The 23,166-nt window shown below is 58.0% G+C and overlaps 1 protein-coding gene across 1 annotated transcript; it reads right to left on the minus strand.

Moving 5' to 3' along the window:
* Positions 1–6,854: 6,854 nt before the first annotated feature.
* On the minus strand, positions 6,855–17,836 carry LOC119100728 (proteoglycan 4-like). The gene is made up of 5 exons (XM_037223821.1): positions 17,750–17,836; positions 10,675–10,782; positions 9,011–10,091; positions 7,772–8,383; positions 6,855–7,068 (listed from the first exon to the last, which is right to left on the minus strand). Exons 2-5 carry the CDS (start codon positions 10,775–10,777, stop codon positions 6,855–6,857), a joined length of 2,010 nt encoding a protein of 669 aa, XP_037079716.1. The 5' UTR covers positions 10,778–10,782; positions 17,750–17,836.
* Positions 17,837–23,166: the final 5,330 nt, after the last annotated feature.

Here is a 23,166-nt window from a genome sequence, read left to right on the forward strand (position 1 = left end):
GCAGTAATTTAATTGAAGTCATGGCTAGATATTGCAGACAAAAAGGACAGTTTCTCAGCTAGTAAAAGCTTTTTGTTGAAGTAAATAATTTGTTTGACCACCATTTCATTTAGCTTGACCTTTTTCAGCATTTTGTTATAATCTGCATATAAGAATCTTTACTTTCTGTGTTGTACAGGATCACAGATCAAGACTGGCCAAGCTATAAACAAATAAGCAGTACCATGTCAGCTGCTGATTTTGTGCAACTGTTGAATGAGGTCGGTTATCCTCATGCATCAAAATTGAACCCATCTGACTGGGACTGGATGTTTGAGGTGAGTCATGCCATACCACGCTACTGTCGCCACTGATTGGTATGGAAAAACATTAACATTACTCCAAGGCTGATTAAGGCATGGAAGGTCCAGAAGGGTCAGGCTGTCAAGATTCTTTGCTTAAGAAGTCATGTTTTACCTGCTTCCAAACACCAAACAAAAGCAAACAAATGTCTGCCTGCTCACCACCACACATTGAAAAGCTGTTTATCACCATCATCATTGAACTCTGTTGAAGCCCGTTGTCCATTTGACACCAGCCCCACTACCGCCGCAGCTGGGTGGCGGCGCTGGCGCGTTCCTCTGCTGGCTGTGCCGTAATGTGGCGGCCGAGAGCGTGGTGACCGAGGTCGAGCGGGCCGCCTACACGCGCCTGAAGGAGGCCGAGGGGGTGCTGGAAGGCACGCGCCTGGACGAGGCGCTGGCCGCCCAAGAGGAGGCGCAGGGCGACCTGCAGCTGGAGGTGCAGCAGCTGACTGCTGACCTGGCCGTGCAGCAGGCGCGACTGGACCGGCTTCGGCGCACCCGTGACCAGCTCTGGTGAGACCGCACGGTCGGCGGGTGTGCGGACGGCTCGGACGCTCGGGGGGGGGGGGGGGTTATGTGCGTATTTGGCATTAAATGTTGGCGGCGACTTCCTGTCCTTGGTGATGAATCGGTTTGAATAACCAGCTGGTTTTGCCAGCCTGTGAGATTTGCGCCCTCGAAATAAAATACAATATGAACAGTGAGCAGGTTGGCTTGAGAATGCCAATTACATACTAGTAAGACATTGCTTTGGTAGGTTAGATGCAAAAGTAATCTGTGGGTCGAAGCTTCAGTATCAGCTGTTTTGCCAATACTGCGCTTGTAGCATTTATCACCTGTACCACTGTACCGCGATCTACAGTGTAACCTGCCACCCGTCCGCCATTGCCTGCAGCAACGAGAACCTCAGCCTGTCCATGGAGCTGAACCAGCTGTCTGAGGGCCAGACGGCGGCGCGCGCTGTCCGCCACCGGCTGCGCCAGCGACTGGCCGGCGACGAGCTGGCACTGGCCGACGGCCGCGGCCGGCTGGCGTCCGCCGCGCGCCAGCTGACCGGCCAGCTGACGGAGGCTCGCGGCGCGCTGCTCAGCCAAACGCCGCTCGACGGCGTCGAGGCGACCGAGCAGCGCGTCAGCGAGCGGCTAGCGGAGCTGGCGCGGCGCGCCTTCAGCGCGGCGCAGCGCGGCGCCGGCGACTGCAGCCTGCTGGACCTGCGGCCGGCGCGGCTGACGGCGGACGCGGCGCACGGCCGCCTCGCCGCGCAGCTCACGCGGCTCGAGCGCGCGCTGCCAGTCGCCAAGCGCGGCGCGCAGGCGGCCGCCGCCGAGGCGGCCGGCCTGCGCGAGGCCGTGCAGACGGCGCGTCGTCTGCTGGACGAGCCGGCGCGGCGCACGGCGGCGGCGGCGCGCCCGCCGCCCGCGCCGCCCGCCGGCGAGGCCGAGCTGGAGCGCGCGCTGGCCACCGCCGCCGAGCGTTACGTGCAGGGCATCCTGGCGCGCGCCTGCGTCGGCGACCACGCGCTCAAGGTGGCGCGCCAGGAGTCTGCGCTGGAGCGTCAGGCGGAGGCGCGCGCTGCTGCCGTGCAGCAGCTGGCGCGGTTGGAGTGGCTGCGCCGTGCCGTGGCGGCCGAGGGCGGCGCGGTGGCAGCCGCCGGCGACGCGCTCACCGCCGCCGAAGGCCAGGCTGCCGACCGACTGCGCAAGCTGACAGCCAGGCTGGTGAGTTGTGGCTGACTGTCGGAGCGGGTGGTCCGCTGTGGCTGACTGTCGGACCGGGTGGTCCGCTGTGGCTGACTGTCGGACCGGGTGGTCCGCTGGGGCTGACTGTCGGACCGGGTGGTCCGCAGCCGGGACGGCGTGATGTTGGGTGTGGTGCAGCTGTGCAGTGCAATTCAATGGTGTGTCGTTACTGGTCGCCCTCGCGTGGTATTCTTCGTTTGATTCCACATGGCCACCGAGTTACTACGCATGGATAAACGGTCAGGTTGGTAGTGATATCTTCATGGAATGCTGCTTAATGAAGGTATTTAGTCTACTGCAATCTGCTCTGTGAATTATGGGAATGATCGACCTTTTGCCACCGCCTATAGTTGTTGACATGGTGAGCGGCATGACCCAGGCCGTGCCAAAAATTGCCACCATAGCGTTTGCCATGCCGCATGTGATGTCTTCATTTGTCTCCCACGTATTCCTAAAACAGTCGCCTGTGTATTGCGTACTATTTCTCTTCGCCCGTCTAACCTGTGCCCTCGGCGCCGACAGCGTCTGATGGAGCAGGAGGCGCAGCAGGCCGCCCCGCCAGAGGAGCAAGAGGACGCAGCGGCCGCGCTGCTCGACTCGCTCTCGCCGGCGCCGGGGCCGTGCCCGGCGCCGGCCGAGCGGCGCGCCGCGCTAGCCGAGCAGTTGGCGGTGCAGTGGCGCCACCTGCGCACCGGGCGCCGGCTGGAGGCGGCGTTGGGCCGCAGCGGCGTGGCGGCGCGCAGTGCCCGACTGGAGGAGGCCGTGCGCGGCGTGCAGCCCGAGCTGAAGGCGCTCGTGCGCCAGTGGGAAGAGCGCCGCGGCCCGCGCCGGCCGCAGGACACGCTCTGGGTGCTTATGATGACGGCGCCGGCGCGCCTGGAGGCGCTGGTGCGCGAGGCGGAGCGCGCTGCCGCCGAGGGCCGCGCCAGCGCTGCTGAGTGATCCAGCCGGCGCCGCCGCCAGCGGAGGCGTGGAGGGACGTTGTGAGATGGGGAGATGGTATTTTCCGGACCCACGTGGATATCAGCTGTCGGCCCTCCCGGTGCGACGGATACCGGGAGGCCATGGGACGACGCTGTGTCGCCCTGCCGGGTACAGCGGCCGATGAACACCGGGAGGCCATGGGACAGCGCTGTGTCGCCCTGCCGGGTACAGTCATGGGACAGCGCTTTGTCGCCCTGCCGGGTACCGCAGCCGATCGCGAATGAGTACACGTCGCGATGGCGTAGAAGGGAAGTGCGCGCCAACGGGCGTGCGCTTTACGCTGTGGAGTGCGCGGTTTAGACGTCGATAGTTGAATCGGATGTGGAAGGGCCAGCTCCCGCGATGTCCGTGACGCTGGGCTTGCCTCGACGGTCGGAATTCCTTCTCGGGCCGAATCGCTTATGTCGCGTGGCCGGTGAGTTTGACGCAATGCGTAGGCTGAGCACCAGCGAAACTACTGCCTTAGAAAGCCGCTGAGAAAGGCGTGGTAATGCAACGAGCTTTTGGAGGTGTTGAATGTGAAGATGTGGTGTTCCGTTCGGTCTTTAAGTTGGCGTGCTTTAACCTCGCTGGTGTGACTGTCGTGCTAATATAATTGTTAAGGTGAATTTACTGAAGTTTTTGCGCATCAGTTTGTGTCGGCTAGTTGTTCCTGCTGCTTATTTCGAGACATCGCCATCTATCTAATAAGGTCCTAAACTGGCAAGGACGAACTGACGGTCGATTTCTTTTGCTTGAACCGTTTGACTTCGTTTTCTTCCATGTACTCTTTGACCCATACAATGCACATTTGCTTATGCTCTGAACATTTAGATGCTTGGAAAACAGGCTGCGATTTTACGTCTGCTACTTGGCGCTTTTCGTGGCATTTCGACGCCGTTGGAAATAGTGCCGTTTAACCGGCTAGCGGAGCTCATCAGCCCTGGAGCCCGCGCCGCAAATCAAGCCTCATCCTGGCGTCGGTAGATGTCACCAGTGCCGTGCGTGTTTGCTCTCTGAGCTAACAGACGGATACTCTGCCATGCTTGTCCCAGCGCCAGATCGTTGAGCGTTGCAGCTTTCTTACCACTCGCCGTTGGTAACCACAAAACTTTCGCTCCTCCGATGCTTAATGCATCGCGGCATACTCGCAACAGCCGCCTGGCTACATGCACGCTCTCGCTTGGCAGCACTTACTCACCATGTGGCCGGGCGTGGATGGAGCAAAATTAGCACCCGGAACGCGTCCAGCCCCGTCTGCGACAGTGCGCAGCCTCGTAGCCGTGGTTCCCAGCTATCCTGCTGCTGCTCAAGGCGGCGCCGTTCGGGGCCTGGCCCGGCTCGGAGCTCGCTCCGTGCCAGGTTAGAGCGGCTGGCCCGACTCGGAGTCCGCGCCGACCTCAGGTCAGCCCGTCAGTCGTGTCACGATACGGAAATGAGGTCCCAGCTGGTACCGAGCTGGGGATCGGACGTCCAGCCTTGCAGCCTGACGGCAAACATGAGAAGTCGGGCTCGTTTCGTGAAAGCGACCAGAGGGTGACGTGCGCTCGCTGAAATCAGCAACTTCGGAAACGGGAAACACGTGACCTACTGATCACCTGAATACGTGCTGAAGTAATTAACTACATGACTTTTCTCATAGCGATAAGATTCAGTACATTTCCGGGCTGTTAAGCCTTCTGGATGTAACCGGAGGGGATGAGTGCGACGGCGGCGGCGCATCAGCAAATCACGGCGCCTCATTCACATGACTTCGAGGGGCCTCGGCTCGTACGCCCCAATAATGAGGTGTTCATAGGAACGGTCATCCAGACATCCCAGCGCTGAGCGTTTGACACGCTTCCTTCTGGGTGGCCGGCGTAAGTAATCGTCTGGACGCACGAGCGTCACACACCACACCGTAGGCTCGGCGTCGTCCGGAGCACTGAGACCGGTGTCCAGCTGTAACCTCGCCCAGACAGGCAGGATGCCGGTAATGCAGTGGTCAAGTTGCGCGTCTGGAAAATCAGAAGCACGGGCTTGATTCCTCGTGGCGCCCGCTCCGTCTGTCAGAATGAGAGGAAGGTGGTGTCATACAGCTTCAACAGCAGAATGCGGAGTAAAGGTTGAATGACAACATCGACCAAACAGAAAGCCGCGTAGGGAGCTATCTGGTAAAACAGCTACAGGACGTGCTGACTGATTGCACAAGTAGCCAGGTGGTGCCCAGAATATTTGTGTATCCACCCTGGGCCATTATCCGGTGGCACTAACTTTCATTTACAACTTTTATTGTCAAGCGCAAAACCATTTTGAGCTTAAATTGGCGGGGAAATGAACGACGTGATAACGAGTCCCATTGGGCCAAACCAGGCATGACGCGGCTGCGACGAGCCGCGTCTAATTCGCAACTACGGCGGCAGTCCACACCGGCCTCAATCAAACGCTCTTCAAGCCGCCGCGGTCCCCGACGCTCCGCTTCTGGTCGGACGCGAGCGGCACAGCTGGCGTCCGCGGCCGGCGCTGATTGGTGTCAGCTCGCGCCTGAACCGCCTCCGATCAGGCCGGCTGGCACACATCACCGCCGCGCGCGCGCGTGCCGTTCCTTTCACGCCCATCCGAGCGGCGCGCCGTGGCGGCACCCGTTCGCGCGCGCCGGCGGCGGCCGCATGCAAATGCGGCGCGCGGTCACCCGGTGACCCGCGACGGTGGCGCCGCGGTGCGGCGTGTCCCACATCGGCGCCGGATGTGGGTCAGACGCCGGCGGCGCGTACCGGGCCGCCAGGGAAAGTCAATGGCCTCTGGTCCGCGGCCTCATCTCGCGAGATGGAGGCAGCTGCGACCGCGCCGGGCGCTGGGAACGGTGTCCCGGGTGGTGCGGCCAGGCGCCGGGGCACGGATGACGCCGGCCGACCACGAGGCGCGAGTGCCTGGAAGTTAGGACTGTCCACGTCCGAAAGTGACAGCCCTGCTCTGCGTATGATGGAGCTCAGCTGCTGCGGGCTTACGCGAAAGAGGCAAAGATAGATAAATTGTGATTTATTTTCCTCGAGTCTCCAGCCGCAGGTGCTACAGCTACAGCAGCTGACAAAACCGACGCACTCCCGCCGTGTCCGTTGAGAGCCTAACCGCAACGTAGTATTTGAGCCTCATTGTTTCCAAGCCTTAGAAATGCCAGCGAAGGCTGAACGGCGCGGCTGCTGACGCATCGGGCTCGCCCTCCTTAAAAGAAATATGGTATGGCGTGCCCGCCACTTAGCAGGATACGCTTCCTTCCATCACGCATGGGACTGGAGGCCGTTTAGTCAACAATTAACACGACTGAGATGGCCTAAGAAGGAATGATCGCCTAGAACGCCCTTCATAATCAACACGCATACTCATACATCACGCTCCACAGCACGCATCGGGCAAACTACCTATAAATACAACCACTCTTTTCTTGTACTCTCCGCTTGCAAGACACAGCAGCAGCAGATGTTCGCTTCGTTCACAAGCAGTCTCAGGTGCACCACGAGGCGGCACTTATTTCGTTTGGCCCCGAATCAATTTCACTGCCTACAGAGAACTGACAGTTCGTCGACACTTTTCGAGCGTATTCACAACGAGGCTACCCCGGCGATTTCTTCCGCCGGCCGCTCCCACGTTACTTCGACGTGTCCTTCGGCGCGTGGCGACTCGGCTGATTGAAATGGGACACGCGCGTCCCACGAAAGGTCTGTGCACGGGAACGCGTGCACTGACGCTTCCCGTGCCCGGATCTCGTCCCACACGTGCCTGATATCACAGTCTGGACACGAGGATCGCAACCACGCCGGGTTATGGACGTCTACTGCGCCGGCATGCGCGTCGGCACGATTTTCGGCTGGCTTGTGGGGTGCGCGACCATCTCGGGCGGCGGCAGCCTCTCCTGGAACTGCTCCAACGCCTGCACGTACTCGAACGGGTGTGACACCTCGGCGCGGTCCGAGCGTTCCTCGGTGGACTTCTGGCGCTTGGTGAAGAAGACGGGCCGGGCGGCGGCGGCCGGCGCCGGGCCGGACCTGCGCACGGACGGCACGAACGGCGGCCGGTCGGCGGCCGGCAGCGCGCCGAACAGCCCGGCCAGAGCCGGCACGTTGCGGAAGGCGGACGGCGGCCGCAGCGGCTGGCCATCCGCGTCGGTCACGGCCACCTGCTCAGAGGCGCTCGCCGCCAGCGGGTCGTTGTCGGGCGGCGGCGCAAAGCCGTACGGGTCGGCAGGCGGGCGCCGCTCCGGCGCGCCGCCGCTGCCAGCCGCCGCCGACGACGCTGACGCCACTGCCGCCGCCGCCGCTGCCGCCGAAGAGGCCCGTCAGCAGGCTGACCGGCGATGGCGCCGGCCGCGGCGTCTCCGGCTGCTCTTTGGGTCTGTCGCCGAACAGGCTGGAGAGCAAGCCGGTCATCCAGGAGGAGGCGACGCCGGGCCGGGGCCGCGGCGGCCGCGCGCCGCCCTGCGGGCCCGTAGCCGGCGGACCCGCCTCCGGGCGGCCAGGCGCCGGCCGCGCTGGTTCCGGTCGACCCTGCTCTGGCTCCGGTCGCGACTCCTCCGGTCCCGGTCGGCTCGGCTGCGGGCGTGCGGGTGACGGCTGCTGGCGCACCGCTGCTGTCGGTGGGGACGGCTGGAACGACAGCTTTACCGCCGGAGGCGGCGACGGCGGCGGCGGCGCGGGATGCGCCACGGAGTGAACCGCGTTCACGGGCGCCGAGGCCGGCTGGAAGGCGTGCACGGGCGGCGGCGCCGGCTCGTACTCGGGCACGCCGTACGACTCGGCGTCGAACTCGAGCGGCGCCGGTGCGACGGCCGGCTCGAACGGTCGGCGCGGGTCGATCGCCCCGCCGTACGTCAGGTCCGCCGACGCCGCCAGCTCGTCGTAGTACTCGAGCCCACCTTCTCCGGACGCCTCGTAGTCGATCTGCTCCATCGCGTCCACCCCGCCTTCTTGGACGCCGGCCTCCGCAGTCAAAATCTTCTCCGGCGCGCTGGCCGCGGTACGGGACGTCGTCGATGGCGGCGACAGCGTGGTCGCGGTGCTGGGCTGAACGGTGCGGGGCGGCGGCGCGGTCGTTGTCGGCGTCGGCTTGGTCGCCGCTGTGGTGGGCCTAGTCGTCGGTGCGGACGTCGTCGTCTTCGGCTCGCTCTTCACCGTGTTCTCGATGCGGATCGGGTAGATGGGCTTCTTGAACTTCTTCCCCGGCTTCTTCAAGCCACTCTTGTCGCCCACGTTGATGCCGAACATTTTTATCTTGGAGTAGCCGCTCTGGTGCACGTAGGGGGCCTTGGAGGCCGACTGCGCCTGCTCCACAGGGAACGGCGCCGGCGCCGGGTTGTACCAGGGGCTGTCCAGTCGCACGGGCGCCCGCGGACGCGTCGGCCGCGGCGCCGGCGTGGTGGCCGCGCTGCTAGACGTGCGAGGTGTCGTCCCTCGCACGGTCGACGGCCGCGAAGGCCTCGGTGGCCGCGGGCGCCGCGTCGGCCGCCGCTCGGCGCTGATGAGCCGGTTTACGAGCTTGCGGCGGTCCTCGGACGTCGTCACCGGTCGGCGCGTGGTCGCCGGTCGCCGCGTGGTCGCCGGTCGCCGTGTGATCCCCGGTCGCCGCGTGGTCGCCGGTCGCCGCGTAGTCGTGCGCCGGAAGAGTGACGGCCGCGGTCGCTGTGGTCGCGACGAGAAGCGGTTGAGGTCGGGCCGCGGACGCTTGCTCAGCAGGCTGGCGAGCGGCACACGCGATCGATCATCTCCGGGTGGGCTCCTCTCGGTGGACGGCCGGCGCTGCTCGGCGGTCGTCGTCCGCTCTGTCGTCGTCACGCGACGCGTGGTGGTCGTTGGCTGGCGCCGCCGCGTTGTCGTCGTCGCCTTCGTGGTGGTCTCGGCCGGGGTGGTCCGCGCGGATGTGGAGGTCTCGGCGCGCTCCGTGGCGGCGACGGTGGTGGTGGTGGTCGTCGTCGTCGTTGTTGCGGCGGTGGACTGGGTGGCCGCAGCAGTGGACGTGGCCGCGGCGGTGGACGTGGTCGCGGCAGTGGACGTGGTCGCGGTGGCGGTGGACGGCCCAGGCGTCCCCTCAGTGCTCGGCGGCGGACGGCGTGAGACGTCCGGCCGCGCGCGTCGGCTCGGCGGCGGCGGCCGGCGACGCGTCGTCACCTCCACACGCTCGGTGGTCGTGCTGACCTCCGGCGGCGGACGAATCGTCAGCCGCTTCGGAGGCGTGGTCTCCACAAGCGGTGACTCGACGAGCGACACCGGCCGAACGAACGTCTGCTCCGCGCCCGGCGGCGGCGGGAACCGGACGAACGCCTCCGGCAGTGCCTCCTGCTCCGTCGCCGGCTCCGGCTCCCGCTTGGCGCCGAACGTGGGCGCCTGCGGCTCTGAGCTCGGCTGCGGCTGCTGCTGCGGCTGCGAGAAGACCTGAGGACGCGGTTGCTCCACCCTGACCGGTGGCTGGAAGCGCTGCTCCTCCGTGAAGCTCGGCTGCTCCTGGAAGTTCTGCTGGCCCTCGAACGTCGGCTGCTCGTCAAACCGCTCCTGCTCCTGGAAGCCCTGCGGCTCCTGGAAGCTCGGCCGCTCCTCGTAGCGCTCCTCGTCAAATCCGCCCTCTTGGAAGGTGTCCCGCTGCGGCACAAACTCCCTCTGCGGCTCGAAGTTGCTCTGGCCGGCGAAGAGACGCGTCGGCTCCGCCTCCTCCTCGTAGCCAGGACCGAACTCCTGGCGTCGCTCGTCGGCCGGCGCGCCGAACTGCGGGCCTGAGATGTAGCTGAGCCCGCCGCCGGGCCGCGGCGGGCGCAGCTGCGTCTGCGGCGCCGGCCGCCGCCGGAACTGGAAGAACGGCGCGCCGAGCGGACCGTCGCGACGGCGGGTCGCCTCGTTCAGCTGCACGACGCGCACGGGCGGGTTGCGCGTGCGGATGGGCCAGCCGCCGCGGTGCGCCGGCTCGCGGGCCAGCACCGGCGGCGCGTACTGGAAGGTCGGGTCGTTCTTAAGCGGGTCGCCCGGCCCGATGGGCTGCCAGTCGTTGAAGTCGGGACTCGGGAAGGCCGCCCGCTGGTGCGTGCCTGCCGGAGAGGACAGCGTCAGTGGCGGTGGTAGGTGGCGGCTGTTGGTGACGCCCGCCACTTGACGGCGGACCCCGCCAGCTGATGGTAGCATTCGCCAGCTGATGGTGGTCTCTTGACTGACTGGTCATGTCACGTCAGCCGACCTTGCCTAACAGCTTCGTTCTTCTAGCTAAACATGGACATGCCGGTTTTGTACTGGGATGGTGGAGTTCTCGGAATATTGGATTGGAATAAACTGTTAGACTGAAAAACGTCGGTAAAGGAGCCCGCAAAAGTAAGCATATATATATATATATACATATACATATATATATATATATATATATATATATATATATATGTACATATACACGCATATATTTACTATATATATATAAAAATATATATATATATATATATATATATATATATATAGATAGATAGATAGATAGATAGATAGATAGATAGATAGATAGATAGATAGATAGATAATGCGTATCATTACTGTAAGGCACCCTTGCAAATGATTGGCGTGTTTGTGTCCAAGACTCGGAGCGAAATGTAACCCCTTCCAATTCTATTCTGTGATCTTCCGCCTTACCTCTGTTCGGAGCCCTGTGCCATAAGCCCTGAGCTTCGGGCACCGCTGCCGACGCCGCTATGACCGCTGCCAGTAGCAGCAGCTGCCGCGTGCTGTGCCTCATTGCCCCTGGAAAAGAGCACGGCATGTCTGAGAGCCTGTAACGTAAGCTCGCGCAGTGCGTCACGTGGCGTCACGCGTGGACGCCCGCGAGTACGAACGTTTCCTGGTGTTGGACCGTGACGCTGCAACGGCACGTAAACCAGGGCTCGGCTTGCTTCGCCATGTTACTTTTTTATTTTCCTATTTAAGATCATTCAGAATATTTAAAGGAAATATCCAGGAAGCAAAAAGCACACACTGCAACTTAAGGTTTTGTGTCGGATAACCCCAAAGACAAAATGCCGCCAAATAGGAATTTTCGACAGTTTATCGAAATATGTGTGGTAAGGTGCATCATGGCTGCTTGCGTACATTATGCGTGTTTTCTTGCGCACGATGATTATATTTGGCGGAAGCATAAGCTCAGTGCCCGGGAAAAGTGCTTAATACGTTCGGTGGGATACTTCCCCTAAACATTCTGAGTGATCTTAGATGGAAAAACATCATTTAAACCGCAGCACTGCTTGTCCATACTGTGATTCGCGACCCAAAGTTTTTCATAATCTCCCACACGTGATCACACCGCGTTGCGGGGATCGTCAAGACAAAACCATGTGCTTTTTGCGAAACCAGGAAGACATCGTTTCAACGTACGTGATTGATTTGTTCCGCAGGTAACCCGCTCAGATAGCTTTTTGAACCGGGCTTGCACCGTTTGTAAAAGCACTGGGACTCGATGCGTCCTGGGACTGATCTTCTCGGTCAAACGGAGAATGATTTCCGGATGTCATGTAAAAACATCCCATTAAAAATAAACGTGTATCTATTGTTTCCTGCTTAAGTAAATGAAAACAGAAAGTACGCCAGTTCAAGCACACTGTTGCGAAATCCTAAGAGAGACTGCTGTCTCCTGTCCATATTTTGGTGATCACGCTTTTTCATGCTACACATGTGACAGCCAAATCGTTATCGCGGGCCCACTTTCTAAATGGCCCAATCCAGCTAACACTGGATGGCCAGCATCTTGTTAGAAACTCGACCACTCGCCTCTTACCACGTGCCTCAACGTGCCAGCTACGACATGACATCACTAATAGCTGCTTCGTGATAACAGCACGTGTCACCACCAGAAGAACCCACCCTGTGATCGGCCAGATTACCTACGGTTTGTCTCTTTCACCAACTTCGGTTATCAGACTCGAGCTGGCTTACAATCTTGATAGAAAAGAGAGTGAACTGGACCAGTCACCGTCCCTACCAGAACTTTTATGAAAGCATGGCATTTCAGTCATAATTGGGGGAAACTTGCCGCCGGATTTAATGAAATCAGTATCATGCCTTCGTGCCGTGTCCACTGAAAGGCCTAGCTCCGAACGCGTTTCACCAAAAAACACCGAACATGAGCGTAGATCAGCTCTCCGGCACATTGCAATTCCGTCGTTGCTCATTAAACATGCGCTGTTTAAACATTTCTAGCGCCCGAGTGTTACCTCCTGCAGCTGCACCATTTCCTTTTCCGGGCCGGTTGCGTGCATCCACTCCACCTCTCTTCTTTTCTCTCCTCTTATCTGTCCTCTCCAGCTGCGCCGCCGCCTCCTCCGTCTCTCTCTCCTGTGCCGTCTCCGGGCCGTCTCGGGCTGCCCCGCTGCCTCCTCTCCTTCTCTCTCCTGTGCCGTCTCCGTGCCATCTCGAGCTGCCCCGCTGCCTCCGCTGCCTCTCCCTCCTGTGCCGTCTCCGTGCCATCTCGAGCTGCCCCGCCGCCTCCTCTCCTTCTCTCTCCCGTGCCGTCTCCGGACCATCTCGAGCTACCCCGCCGCCTCCTCTGCCTCTCTCTCCTGTGCCGTCTCCATGCCATCTCGAGCTGCCCCGCTGCCTCCTCTCCTTCTCTCTCCTGTGCCGTCTCCGGGCCATCTCGAGCTGCCCCGCCGCCTCCTCTGCCTCTCTCTCCCGTGCCGTCTCCGGGCCATCTCGAGCTGCCCCGCCGCCTCCTCTCCTTCTCTCTCCTGTGCCGTCTCCGGGCCATCTCGAGCTGCCCCGCCGCCTCCTCTCCTTCCCTCTCCCGTGCCGTCTCCGAGCCATCTCGAGCTGCCCCGCCGCCTCCTCTCCTTCTCTCTCCTGTGCCGTCTCCGGGCCATCTCGGGATGCCCCGCTGCCTCCTCTCCTTCTCTCTCCTGTGCCGTCTCCGAGCCATCTCGAGCTGCCCCGCCGCCTCCTCTGCCTCTCTCTCCTGTGCCGTCTCCGGGCCATCTCGAGCTGCCCCGCCGCCTCCTCTGCCTCTCTCTCCTGTGCCGTCTCCGGGCCACCTCGGTCCGCCCTCACCGCCCGCCGATGTGGCCCACTTATCGGGCGGCACGGTGCCGGATGCCGTCGGCCCGAGACCCGCGGAACTGGGCCGCCTCCTGCCGCCCGCCGTCCTCCGGAGTGCCCCCGAGACCCGCCGACCCGCCGGCCGCACCGCCCCGCATGACCGCACGCTGCTGTTTGGACGGCATCCCGGCCGATCAGGGGCTGCCCTCCCAGCCAGTTGTGCATCTACCCGCACACTTAACGCGTTTGATTTGGTGGCTTCAACCTACGTGTCCGAGGTGAGCGAGCGAATGTTCGTCATGTGTTGCGTTGATATTGCCGAACGGTTTGGCTCAGACGACGCACTTCGCCTTGTGCTTAATGATGGCTCGGAATGCGAGCGCGCAGTGATAAGTGCATCAAAAGAAAGAAGAAAACGAACAACGCTACGCGAGCCAACCTCCAACCACGTGTTTGGCCAGACGGTAGCTGCTGCCGGAGAAGACAGGCCTTTTTAGAATCTGCCTAGTACGTTGCATGGTGGCAATGCGATTGTTCTCATAATTCCTCGTGTCACTGCGATACCCAGGCAGCCAGCTTCCGTCAACTCAAGAAGCAATAACCAACATTGGTCTGGTCTTGCATAGAACACCAACTCCAGCCCATAAAGCGAGTCGATTAAAAATGTCACTTTCTGAATTGTGAATTGAAGCTGACCATCGTCTTTCTTTGAACCAAACCGTCGTCACGGTCCGGCCGAAGGACTCATTAAGCATCGACGTATCAAGGCACCAAGCTCGTGAGTGAGCTTGCCGCTGGCATCTTCCCTCTAAGGGTACAGCCGTTTAAACAGGCAAGCGCCTGATTTCGCTGCTGCGAAATAGATTCACACCCGAACTCACGGTACGTATAATTTTGGCCCTGCCTCAAAACATAATAGTACATGATGTAGTCGACACTGATTCCGACTCAGACACGCGAGGCATCCTACTCAGGCCATCACGGCACAGACATCAGACAGGAATGATTCGAGATGGTTGATTCCGATAACAACAATTTAGGAGTCAACGCTTCTCGGCAGTAAATATGCCGTGACCTAACATATATTCATAACAACAATGCAACGCATACATTTTGCGTTTTATTTCACGCTCGCAATTACTGTCATACACTTTAATGATTTTGGGGGCTCAGTGATGCTTTAAACATTTTTGAATTTAGTGGCATTATCTGTTACCTCGATAGTTGCAGAGAAAAATGAAACATCGACGGGGAGGCTGATCTGAAGCCGGCTTATGACCTGGCATAACGTCACCAGTGAACGGCCTCCCGTCCGACTCAAAGAAATTGATGACCACATGAACATGGAGAATGCTCTCGCGTAATGCTGATACTTGGCCGACCCTTTGGTTATTCCAGCCGAAGCAGTTTTTTCAGACTAGATCCAATCTGTCAGGTGAGTCGATTTAACTTTGGCTCACCAAAAAGTAGATTAATCTTGAATCCGATTCTGATCTGATCCGATCTGATACCGCAGCCAGTTCGAATCCTACCAGGAGTCGAACATAAGCATGCTCTTAATGTTATTTGTGTAGATATGACTCAGGTCAACGGCCTGTTGTGGCGCGTTTATTGCAATCTTATAGAAAAATCAGCAGCAAGAATAGCATAGCGATATGATGTATAGGTAACGTTAAGCCACCATGACTTTTGAAAAAAAGAATTGGAAGTATGGCAGGCTATCAACATGGATTTCGCATGGCACGTCCGCCAGTTTTTGTATGGGTAGGAAGGAGTTTTCCGCCTAAGGCGAAGGCAGGTTGCATCGAAAACAGGATGATATTGGGTTGCGTTCCCTGGCTCTTTCGGAGCAAGGCGTCGTGAGTGGCAAGCAAAAAGATGGGATAGGAAGCGATGGTCGTCTCCGATGTGACATTTTCCATCTGTCTCCTATTCTCTTCATTCCTTATTACTTTCTTCCGCGCTTTCGTTCCTTTGCTGCTTGCTTGCGGATGCCAGCAGGTTATCTCATTCTCCGGCTACTTGGCGAACATTGTGATGTTCAGGGCAATACCGCGCTATACCCAGCATCCTGTCAGAATGCCCAGATACCAGCGTGTCATATGCCGCTGCCTAGCGATTACCGTTACCGCATATCCAAAACCTAAAGAGGAACTGCATGCAGCCCTTACACCAGCCTGCCAGGTCCTGCTTGGGAACACTCCGACACTCGGTGGACTCTGTGGTGTGTCATGACACGCTCTGTCAATTCTGTGTCACCATGCACCAGGACGTTCGGAGAGCTTCTGGCATTTCTCCCACCGTGACAGCGAGTCGTTTCAGGAATACGGTTTCGGGTGGGTGGGTGATGGCTCCCTTATTCAGGCTAGATTATGAGATGCTGCTTCGGGATACCGACTGTTGACCCACTCCATAACCCACTTCCTCTCGGTGAGCATGCTACGTGCTCAAAATAATATGGGTGTTAGTAATATGGGTGAATAAATGTGTCAAAATAAAATAAATGAAGGGGTGTTTTCGTTGTTTTTTATGAATGTGCTGTGCTGATCGCTATCAGGAACCACGAATTATTATATCAATTTCCCAGCCGTACCTTCAAAGGTAAAAACGGTGCAGACAACAGCTAAACACAACAGCGTCTTCAGAATGGTCTCACATGCGCCGGAAATGACCTTTACCGTCAACACCAAACAGACCTGACCACACAACGTGACGACGCGGTCGATTCCAGCGACCGCACTGTGTCCGTGTGCTGGGAGTGCGGACAGCCATCGATCACGTGGTCGAGACGGCCGCACCAGTGACCCCTGACCCGGGACGGTCTCGCACCGCGGCCGGAAGCGCCGCCGGCCGCAGGGGTCAGGGGTCAGCGCTCGAGTCCATGCACCGTCCGCGCGCCGCCCTGGGTTCTGGTGGCAGCCGACCGACTGCAGCTAAGCCGTGTTCGCGCTCACCAAGGAGCTTCCAGATCAACACGCAGTCTCGGGGAGGGGGGGGGGGGGGGCAGCTCTTGGAGAGGTCAGAACCGCAGGTCATGACAATCACTCGCCGATCTCGTGGCGGCTAGAGGCCTGAGGCGCCCCGGATACGGAGAAGTGTGCCGGTCGGGTTTACAGCAGCTTTCCGTGACGCCGCCGCACGCTTTACGCCACGTAATCACAGGTGTTCGCGGAAGATGCATCGGCGCACGTGCATGACTGAAGAGAAAGTCCCCCGTGTCTCGAGGCCCTGTGCCTAGTGGCCGACCAAGGAGAGTGGCACAGCGATGGGTGTAATCGCGCACCGGATCTTAGCTCGGTTCCGGGGAAAAAGAGGATACGAACCTGAGGCTGCGGGCCGACTATCAGCGAGCTTGGCTGTGCACCAGTGAGTCATGCCGATGCACAGTAACTCCATTTACTTACACGTGAAAGAGCGCTGGGGTCCGACTGATAGCTGTAGTGACAAATTAGGCATCGTTTACCGCCTCCAACTATCTGGTTCTACTGCCTCAAACCTCCGTTCCACTTAATCGCGATTAAATCGATCTATTGTGAGCGATTCATCGCATCGTCACCCATGTCGAAAATTGAAGTGAACTCACTGATGGTTGTAGTCCTGTGTGCCGCATAAAATGGTAGGCAACTCTCAGAGAACAGGGCAAGCAGCAGGCGATTCGACCAAAAGCCTTCTTCAGTGCATAAGCCCTCTCCAGCAGCTCAAGATAAGCTCTTTTCAAGAGAGCTTGTCGCGGAGAAATCCGCTGCTTCCCCTGCTCTTACGAGACCAATCTACCACGCTGTACGGCATGCAGGTCAACAATCATCAAGAAGTCACCAAGAATGACGTCCTCCACATTCAGCAGCGTTCCTGAGAACTCAATCATGTGAACTCACTGAAGCCGGCTGCTAACCGCCTGGGGTAAAGTACTTTCTTCATATGCTGTGCCTGTTAAGGAATAAAGGTTCGTAACTATATTTGTTTTGCCTCTCAACAATCTGACAGGTGTTTCATGGCGGTGACATCATTTGGCGTCATTACGAAACCTCATTAAGGCTATTTACACCATCACTTAACACTTACCATCACGCCCTCAACTAAGTACTTCGTCCGCACATTGGGCACTCGTTTTTAGAAATGGCCACGGCTATATACTTACGGGATTTATGGCTATTAAGACCTAAATCGGATCGAGCTTCTTTCAAACTTAAGTCTCGCCCCTCAGTTTAATCATGGCAAGGACTTTCCGAGTGCTTTGCTGCTGCACAGCAATACATGATATACGTGTTGCTTTTCACAATAAATGGTTAAAATTACGGTATATGTATTTGACGAAGCTTGGGACCGCGGGAACCTGCCAAATGCACGCACAAGGAAAGACAGGTGAGTTAATGCCACCCCTTCAGCAAATCAGTGACTTTTGGGTGTCCGATTAAGGCGCGAAAAGGGTTTCCAAAGGGCGTTTACTTCCAGGTTACCCACTACAATAGAAATGTACATATCTGGGAGCGTGCTACGTGGCACAGGAAAAAAGCCCGCTCAATTTGGGCATTCTGGATTCCCCACATGGCAACCTGATTACGTCATTTTTGCGAGCTAATACAATGATTTCATACCTACACAGCGACCAACGGCTGACATGAGCCGTTTGCGTCGATGCCATCAGAGCCGTCGGTGCCATCGGTGCCATGGGCGCCGGTGGCCTCACCTGTGCCGTGGGCCGGGCCGGGTCAGTAGACGTCAGGTCAGCGCAGGTCGCGCGCCGCCTCAGCAGACCTGTCGCCGCAGAGCCGAGCCGCGAGACTGAAGCGGCGCGGCGCGACGCAGCGCCTGCCTGGGCCGCGCCGTTGTGCCACTTCGCGGCGGTGGACGCAGGCACGCCCGCCGCCGGCCACGCCAGCCGAGACGCCGCTCCAGGTGCAGCCCGGCGGTCTTCCTCAGGTCCGGTCCGGCTCGGGCGCCGCCCAGCTCCAGCTCAGAGCAGCCCCAGCGCAGCCGCCAGCGACAGCTCAGACGCAGCCCCAGCACAGCCGCCAGCGAGTCCGCGCACACCCCAGCGATGTCCGGTCCAGCCGGACGTGCTCCGGTCCAGCCCAGGCTCAGCCCGGTCCGGCCCAGGCACAGCGTCAGCCCACAGCTCGACGGTTCGGACGCAGCTTCTGCACAGTCTGGGCGCGGCCCCCGTTCAATCAGACACAGCTCCGGTTCAGCCCAGGGGCAGCCCCGTTTCGACCAGACACAGCCCCGGTTCAGTCCAGAACCAGCCCAAGTTCTATCAGATGCAGTCCCCGCCGAGGCTCTTTCCGGCCACGAGAGGTGGGGCGTAGTATGCGGCCTCGTGCAGTCAGTCGGGCTACCACCGCTCGTTTGCACGATGTGTGACGTCATCTGTTGCACGACTGCTCATGACTGACGTGTACGCAGGCAGGTGTGGACAGGCTCGTGACGTGTTGACACCGACTGCAGAAAATCGCAGTGTTTGGTAACGAATGTTCTCCAGGCAACGACCGCGCATGAAAAGCCAAGCTATCTTTGGAACGTTCAGCACAAGATGATGAACGTTCTAAAGACAGCTTTAAACGTTCAAACGTTCCACGTAAATGTTGGCACGACCTTGCGAGTATCGTGTCAGCAAGATGCTCACAAGATCGTGAGCATCTCGCTGGCACGTCATAACCCCGTGTACACTGTTAATTGCGAGAATTCTCACTCGGTACCACTTCAAATAGCATTAGATCATCATCTCCCTATTTGTATGGTCCAAGCGATCGCTCAAATCAGGAACCGACGGAACTGGCCATGGGCCGATTCCGTCGGCCGGTTGCACGGCTGCAGGCACACGTAATAGTTAGGTATCCACTAAAAAAAAAAATTGTGAATACACGTCACCCTGTACTGTGCGGGGTACTTTTTGGGTGCCCTTCTTCAGCTGTTAAGGATTCTGAAAAAGGCGTGTACAAATATTTAGCTGCACAGATTGTCCCATCACGGCAAACCCATGCACAATACATCCTCATCTCCTTGATGAGAATGGCTCACATGGCTACTCACACTTAATCTTCGCTCTGATTTGCCGCTCTCATAATGAGGACTGTTGGGAGGGGCCGGTGCGACCCCCTGATGCTTCCAAACTAATAAGGATATAGCTTAGCAGAAAACATCGGTCGGTTAGCCTGAACGACATCTCGGAATTAATGCTAACTGTTATGTTGTTAGATAAAAAAAAACTAGCCCCATTGTGCCGGGTCAATGGCCACAATTTCCAGAAAATCGCACTTTTCAGCTACGTAGCATCATACATACGAGAGGATGCCTTTTGGCAACACAGAACCTAAACAGGTGTGCTACTTGTACAAAGTATAGTACAATAGTGTCTGTTTGTACGTGTTTTGAGGATATTTTTGTGATATATGGCTTTGTTAATGTAACAATGCTGGCCCGCCGAGCGCATTCCGCGGCACCGTCGGTTTTCGCCCGCCGTCCGCGCCGGCTGTAGATCGTCATGCAGTGCTCCTCAAAAACTGCCGTTGCTACGGAGCAGCAAGGCTAGGAACACGTGTTTGGCACCAAAACACGTGCAATGGATGCCCCATGAGCTATTGGAAATTAGGGCGCGATTGTGCAACACGCCAGAGAGAGGTGTCCTCCAAAAACCTTTGGGGAAGAAGAAGCCACATCGATACTTGCTTATCAGGGCAATAGTAAATGCCCGCTAAATTTGTTACGCGGTAAAAATGTACGCTGGCTAGTTGCTGATATCGTCCGTGCCGCTACTCCACCGAGACATATGGCTGGTCTGCTGCATTAACTCGACCTTAGAGCATGAAATCCGCGTTCGTCCACACTTTCTTCCGATGGATTCGACCTCTTTTCGAGCACAATCGCCCCATTTTCCTCCCAGCGAGAGAGGGTCGTACAGTAGAGACCGGTAGTGCCCCCATTATCGCCATCATTTTCAGCCGACCTTACTAGCTGAAATACTTTAATTCAGCGGAGGTGGCTGTCCAGGTCCTCAACGCAATAACCTGTTTCGAGGCAAATGGTCGTGCTTGAGATTAGACGCACGCAAATGTGCGTGATGGGCCGGTGAGTGGTGGCAACACTCAGCTGTTAGACAGCATCGCAAACAAGCAGCACGGCATGACAGTTCGTGGTTTGCCGATGGGAATACTCGACGCCAGGTTGGCAAGGGAGCTTGTTGAGAGGCGCTGGTGTGACGACCGAGCCGGCCATCCACACACGACCTCGCCACCGATGCTCTCCGGACCGTGGCATACCTGGCGCTCTGACCCTCCAGCGTGGCCACGCCGTCCGTCGCGAGGAGTGCAGTCGTCGCACGCGGCGCGGCGTGGGAACGCCATTTCCGCTAAACAATGCCCGGCTGGGCGGGAAATTTCTAACTGCACCTGTCACCGACCGCGGGTCACGGGCGCGCGCGGTCCGTCACCGATGTGGCGCGCAGAGAGGTGCTGACTGTGAGGAGGAGCAGCGACGGGACTCGCTGGCTCGAAGGGCGGCATCGGACGTGCTGCGTGTCACGCAGTCTCACGATAGGATGACCACAGCGAGAAGCTCTGATAGAAGCGCATAGACGAAGTGCAGAGTGGTTGTCTTCTGGCCCCATCGCCGGAAGACCTCAATAAGAAAGTCTTGATCGACAGGTAAATGAACATACGGGTGCCAATGATATCACATAATAAGCAAGCACATTGCCATCTCAAAAACGATTTCACACGTTTCAAAATAACCACATTTTATTCATCATATGTAGCGAGGTCATAGAGCAAATAAGTGCACATATCTCACGGCCTGAGCCCAGCCACCAGCCCGCTCGAGACCGATTCAGCGTCTCCGATCTCCGCTGGGGAGACCGGAGACGCGCACGGTTTTCCGCGACACGGAGGCGGCCGCCGGCGCGCCAGCCGACCAGCCGGCCACGCCCCGCCAGCTCGACCCGCCGCGGTTTCTGTCCTGGCGCCGGGCGGCACGCCGGCGTCCGGCGTCGCCACACCCTGCCGCGGCGAGAGCCCCGCCGCTGTTGTGAAAATCACCGATGGAGCCGTGGGTGTGGTGCATTCCAGTCCGCTCCCTGGAGCCGGTTCGTAACGGACCTGGACCAAGTGAAGATGTCGAGAATTCTGACCATTTTGGGGCTATTGGGAAGGATCGCATTGTTATGTTGTCTTTGAGTGAGTGACCCAGATGTGACATGGTGGCGTGATCTTCTCCGCAGCGCATGCATCATAAGCATGAACGTATATGGACTCACCGATCTTGTCACTACAAAAAACCTAAACAATGGCTACACTGAACATGGCTATCAGCTATGAGGCCAGTGCAGAGGGACCCAACCGGTGCCGAAAAGACACTGGATAAGTTATATAATAATGGGGGGGGGGGGGGGGTTACCACGTAATTGCCATTGAAGAGAACAATGGAGGGTTTGGCTAAGCTGTATGACATGATGTAAGCAACAGAAGCCTTGACCAGAGGCTTCGGCTTTTGTAAAATATTTCGGGCCCGCGTCCATAGTCTGGTTACCTTACTTTACACTTCATTTGAGTTTTTCAACGGATTTAGCCACCTGTGATGGACGGCAATCCAAGTTTTTATTTTTTTGTTTCATCTAACAAGCTATCAGTTATCTTACTTTAAGCAGTCTAGTAGCTATGGACAGTAATTTGTGCACTAACGGTGGCTTTGTATAATAGAGAGTTGCTTACCCTTTTTACCTTTTTACATTTTTATGATATTCCAGCCAAACATATTGACGGGTGAAGCCAACGGTGTGGGGTCAGCTGATTAGGGACCAGGCCCATTATACAAAATACAAAAAAAAAAAAACACCCCTGCCGTGAATTCTCGGGCTTTTGTCGCCATGAGTAGTGAGTTGCTGTGTTGAAATGGTCGTCGCTCTTGCTCCACTTTTCCAGGACGTGCCGGTCACTAAACAAGCAGTGGTTATTTGGGACAACTTGACGTATGGGAGCTGTGCTGAAGGGGACAAGCTGTTCGAAGTTAGTATGGCCGCACTTTAAGTAAGCCACACTCTTGGCCATAAGCAGTTTTGAAACGTCGAGTTTGCTTAACATATCCAATGCTTCCTTGATTGATTGCACCGCCTAATACGTTCTGGTGTACTGATCAGTGATGTTTAACCTAAGACCTCTCATCTCATGATGATTTGTACGAGATTACGCAGACCTCTCATAATACCGCTTCGCACGCGGGTGAGCTCCATGGCGCGATGGAGTGAGCGTGTCATGCCCAGCCCCTCGGGCGATCGGCGAGGCCTGCAGCGTGGGACATGGAGCGAGGTCAGCCGTGGTACACCCTGCGCATCGCGTGACGGGCAGCGTTTCACCCACAGCCGTAAAGGTGACGGTCTGAAGCGAACGCCCACAGTGCCACTGCATGTGCGCATTTGTCGCTAGCAAAGACCCTCCCGCAGCTGTAATAACTTTGATTTAATTGCTTTAAGTTTCAGCTTTAGTGCTATACCTGCTTGGGACTGGAATAGCATAATCCAAGAGCGCAACATGTCGTTACTGCGTGTTTATCACATCGCTCCAGCCGCCGTGCATCACATTGATGACGCCCGTTCGGGGAACTTGGTTTGACAGTCATTCAGCTGCACCGCCCACAGGCCTGTGCAAAAAGTAGAAACCGTGGCGATGCCGGCTTCCGCTGCAGCAGGCGATCCCACGCTCTTTGACCTGCGCAGCTCTCCTGTCACGGGTCAGGTCAGCTCCGTGCGCCGAGAGATAGATGTGTGATGGGAAAACGTAAAACGAAGCGGACGGAGAGAGAGAAGTAGGGAAAGGAAGCGAGAGTGGGAGATAGTGAGGGAGAGGGAGAGAGAGAAGGGAGAGAGAGAGAAAAGAAGTCTGTGTTGAAAATCAGCCTCTGCACCTGTTTGTTCCGTCCATTGGGCGCACCGTCAGAGAGTGTGACCGACCTCACCTCCACGAGCATTGCACTGTCGCACCCCCACACGAGCTTGGAGCGTGCATGCCGAGGTGCGGCCGGTCAGGCGACCTCTGCAGGCAGAACCGCATCTGCTCCCTGACCTACCCGTTAGTGGTGGATGCACCGGTCCGGACCGCCCTCAGCAGCCGCGTGATT

This window comes from Pollicipes pollicipes, unplaced genomic scaffold, assembly GCF_011947565.3.
Source record: "Pollicipes pollicipes isolate AB1234 unplaced genomic scaffold, Ppol_2.1 Scaffold_2555;HRSCAF=2994_pilon_pilon_pilon, whole genome shotgun sequence".
Classification (NCBI taxonomy): domain Eukaryota; kingdom Metazoa; phylum Arthropoda; class Thecostraca; order Pollicipedomorpha; family Pollicipedidae; genus Pollicipes; species Pollicipes pollicipes.

Excerpts from the sequence above, each read along its gene's own strand:
- LOC119100728 (XM_037223821.1), bottom strand. The coding sequence starts at position 10,777 with ATGAGGCACAGCACGCGGCAGCTGCTGCTACTGGCAGCGGTCATAGCG. Across the intron at positions 10,092-10,674 it reads GCACAGGGCTCCGAACAGAG|GCACGCACCAGCGGGCGGCC; the intron begins GTAAGGCGGAAG and ends CCTCTCCGGCAG. Across the intron at positions 7,069-7,771 it reads GAGCCGGCGCCGCCGCCCGT|GTCCGGCCCGGCGCCGGCCG; the intron begins GCACGCCTTCCA and ends GTCCGTGCGCAG.